The sequence below is a fragment of the Corvus kubaryi genome, unplaced genomic scaffold, assembly GCF_017639235.1.
Source record: "Corvus kubaryi isolate FWS band 111438036 unplaced genomic scaffold, C.kubaryi_AGA036_p1.0 65350, whole genome shotgun sequence".
Lineage (NCBI taxonomy): Eukaryota > Metazoa > Chordata > Aves > Passeriformes > Corvidae > Corvus > Corvus kubaryi.
The window spans coordinates 1-3,957 of record NW_024581933.1 but is presented as its reverse complement, the minus strand read 5'-3'; the positions used below and the strand labels follow the sequence as shown (position 1 = coordinate 3,957).

Sequence of the window (3,957 nt, the reverse complement as noted above, 5' to 3'; positions counted from 1 at the left end):
TGTATTGTGAGCCCTCCTGGCACAGGTTCCTCAGTGCTGAGGCACTCCCAGCACCGACAAAAGCACAAGAAGTTTCTCTCTTGACAAATAGAGTGAAGATCAGTGTAAATAAACAGTGTCTGAAGCAGCTTTTAATTTTTGGTATCAACACAAGGCAGTCTGCTTTTCCCTTAGAGATAGCTCTCAGTTTTAGCCATCTGAATTTCAAAAAACAAGCCACTTCTGGATTTTTGTTGTAGCTTTTGCTTCTTGAGGGAAGACACAAACTCCCCCTTTGTGCCTTGGTGGGACACAAATAAAAGCAAGTCTGCAGAACAGGAAGGGACAAAACTGAATGTCTTCTGAATGCTTCCAGCCCTTACCTGGGTATGACTCCATGCAGATGCTGGCACCTACAAGGCATCAGAAACTTCCTTGTCAGACTACGAGGGGCACAGAAGGATGGAAAACTACTTGTCAGGGAAAGAAAGCTCCACTGAATCCAGACACAGCACTTTGTCCTTGCTGCAGGAGGCACACTGCACTACCCCACAGGCACGGCTTTTAGAACATCAGAGGGACGATACTCTGTGGGAGCTGTGGAGAAGTGTGCCAGCATTGGAAGAGGAGAGAGCTGTCAGAAGGAAGCAAGGACTGTCTTTCATGGCATCCTGCTTGCCTGGGAGGAGGCAAAAGCCTCCTATTGTGATCTCCACCTAACAGCACACTCCTTTACAATCAGAGCACTGTCCCCCTTGCTTTTATTCAGCCTTAGATCTGTTTCAAACCAAGCCAATACAGAAGAGTGGCCACGAGGATCCCATGGACAAAATTAGTGTGTGATGTTCTGAGCAACAGGAAAGGGAAAATATGATTCCTGGGCTCTGGTTTTGCTCCAGAATTGCTTTGCTTTTGCAAAAGCACATACCACTGGTAAGCAGAAAAGGACTCATCACCAAGATAGATGAACATGCTGGTAACAGCCAGCCAGCCCAGACAGGGAAACTGAGGCAGACTAGAAGTACACAGAATTCAGCACCTGCAGACAGGCAGCACAGCCTGACCTGCTCACAGCAGCCTCATCCACTCACAGGCATGTCTGCTAGAAAATGCAATTGTCTGCAGCCAGGTAATGAAGAGACTGAGCGTGAATCCTGCACCCTGGGGCCCGTGTGTGTAATCCCGGGCTGCACGAAGGGCACCAAATGTTTTGCTCACAGTTCAGTCACCCGAGCTTCCTACTCCACATGGCAGAGCCACCAGTCACGCTGCACTCATGGGCAACATCGATTGCAACAAAATGTAGTGTCTGGAAGTTATTTTTCTGCCATTGTAACAATGTAGACTTTTAAAAAGTCTATAATTGTTACACCTGTGTCTCCCAATGAAAGCTTCCAGAAGCTTCGTGGTGGGAAGCCTCACTCACCATTCTTTCCTTCACCACGGGAAGCATGTCAGCTGCTGTCACAAGACAGCTATTGAAACACCTCAGGAACCATAAAGGGCAAGGGAACCGAGGAGGCTTTTGGCCTGAAGGATGTCACAGCAGCCAGAGATCAAAGAGTCAGCCCATTTCCAGATCTATGAGTTGGGAACAGGTCTATTAGCTCCCAGTACTCACTTTTTCCTGAGTATCTATTCAATATACATTGACAGTTGTCTTAATGGGAAGTCTGACACTGAAAACCACCGTGCTCCTGGGCAGTCTGTCTCAGTTTTGGTCTCTGCTAGCTCAGCATCAGATCCAGGTGGCGGCAGTCCTAGAAGGCAGTCCCTGATGGGATCCCCTCATTTCCCTTCTGCTCCATCTGGCAGCATCCTCTCGCTTGTACAGCCATCCCAGGGCCTGCTGGTAACCAACAGGTAGGAATCCCAGATCTGGATTAAAAAAACCCAACCAACAAACAACAACTGTTGTTACTGTGCAGTTAATTTAACTGGGGTTAATTCCCTCATCACACTGTGTGGACTGACACATGCTCAGCTAAAGGGAAGGCATCAGGACAGAGGTGAACAGTGGGGGGCCTGTGGTGCCAGCAGCTCCTTAAGCCTGGACTGCTGCTGAAAGAAAAACACATGAATGTGTGTGAAAAAACACATTTCCTCAAAAACCTGCTCTCTCTGTCCGATGCACTTATTCAACCTTAACCAAATCCTAGAAACTGAAGTCAATATTCCTATAATGGCATAATTCCAAGCAGGATTAAATCCTTCAGAAACCTAAAGGATGCCACATCTCTATTCTTCACTGCACAGGAAAGAAACCTCTGCTATGTTTTTCAGGAATTTTATTTGATGTAAAATACAATAAAACATTCCTAATGTAAATATAATCTGGAATAATTCTCCTTTGCTGCCACCTGTGGCATCTTCTAAATCTGCACAGAATCTGCAGAGTAATTCAACCCTCCACAAGTCTTCCACAGAAATCTTTAAATAATGCTGTCTGTGTTTTCTGGATCACCACTCACCTGTGCCCTTTCTCACCATCGTGCCCTCTTGTTACACTGCTAATTGAGAACACTGTACAAGTTCCATGTTTCTGACTGCTGGCTGCAGACTACAGCCCATGATTTTGGGAACAACCTAGAAACTTCAGTGATGAAAGCATCTGGACTGCCTGCACATGTAAAAGGACAAAGGTACAAATGTTTTAGGAACAAAACTTCCAAAACAAGCTTTTAACAATTTTAACACGATTTTCTGTACAAAGTCACTTTTCTTGGGAGACAGTTGTAAAAAGTAAAATGAGGACAAACCATTTTAAGCGCCTTGGTGGTGTTGGGGTGTGCAGGCAGTATTTCAGCACGAGGCCTCTCTGTCTGGAAAACAGTTATGGCAGAAGCACACGGGATGTGCAAATGTGATGTGTAAAGGCATTAGCAAGTTGTGGAAAAGGTGATGACACCAACGTCTGCCTCTGCCCTGTCTGAGCTGCTGTGACTCTCCAGGTGCATTTAACTTGCATCTTAAAAAGAAAGAGATGTTTTTGCAGCAGCAGGCACAGCAGGAAGCCGTACACTGCCCTCACAGCTGGCAGTTGATGCACTGCAAGTGGAGCAGTTGCGGCCACAGGAAGAGATATAACTTCTGTTTGCTTTATGTCTCACACCATGCACGATCCATTACTTGCCAAAGCAGACAGCTGCTTGAGGACATCTACCTCCACACGAGTACCTGAAGGGAGTAAACTCCATAACCCTATCGGCCTAGATGTTGTACCAGAAATAACCCAGCCACCGCACTGGGTCCTTGCTGGGGTGCCAAACTCCCAACACTCAGTTGTTTTGCCCACGGCGAGCGGATGCAAAGCCCGCTCCCCTCTCCCTCCTGCTGTCCATGTTTCGTGCGGGGAGTCGAGGGCTGCCAGCCATCACCCATCCCCGTCGGGCACGCGTAGGGCTGCGGTGCCCGGCCACCGCTGAGTCCTCTGGGCTGAGCAAGGCAGGGGCCGCCCCAGCCGGGCACCCCACCGGCAGCCTTGGGCGCGGGGCCCGGCGGGGTGCCCGGAGCTCACCTTCCCCGCGGGGCCGCGCCGCCCCCTCGAGCCCCCGCCCCTGCCGAGCCCCCCTCCCCGGCTATAAAGGGCGGTGGGCCGTCCGGGCCCCCTCCTCGCCGCTGCCATGGCCGCGCTGCGCTTCGGGGAGCCCCCGGCGGAGCCGCCCGCCTTCCCCGCAGGCAGGTGGGCGGGGGGCGGCGGGCCCGGCGCGGCCTCGCCCGCCCTCAGGGCGCTTCCCCCGGCGGAGCCGTCGGAGGGGGCGCCGGCGGCCTCGCAGCGTCGGAAGCGGACCAGCTTCACGGCGGCGCAGCTGGAGACGCTGGAGCTGGTTTTCCAGGACACCATGTACCCCGACATCTACCTGCGGGAGAAACTGGCCGACGCCACGCAGATCCCCGAGTCCCGCATCCAGGTGAGGGGCGCCAGCTGTGCCGCGCCCGCCGCGCCGGGGCCGCCCCGCCGCGCTCACCGCCGCCCTC

The 3,957-nt window shown here is 51.9% G+C and overlaps 1 protein-coding gene across 1 annotated transcript; it reads left to right on the top strand.

Annotated features, from left to right (window-relative positions):
• Positions 1-3,602: 3,602 nt before the first annotated feature.
• LOC121673307 (homeobox protein MIXL1-like) lies at positions 3,603-3,951 on the top strand (the record flags this gene model as incomplete). Its single annotated transcript, XM_042046505.1, has 1 exon — positions 3,603-3,951. A coding segment is annotated over exon 1 (349 nt), but the record flags the coding sequence as incomplete, so codon positions are not given.
• Positions 3,952-3,957: the final 6 nt, after the last annotated feature.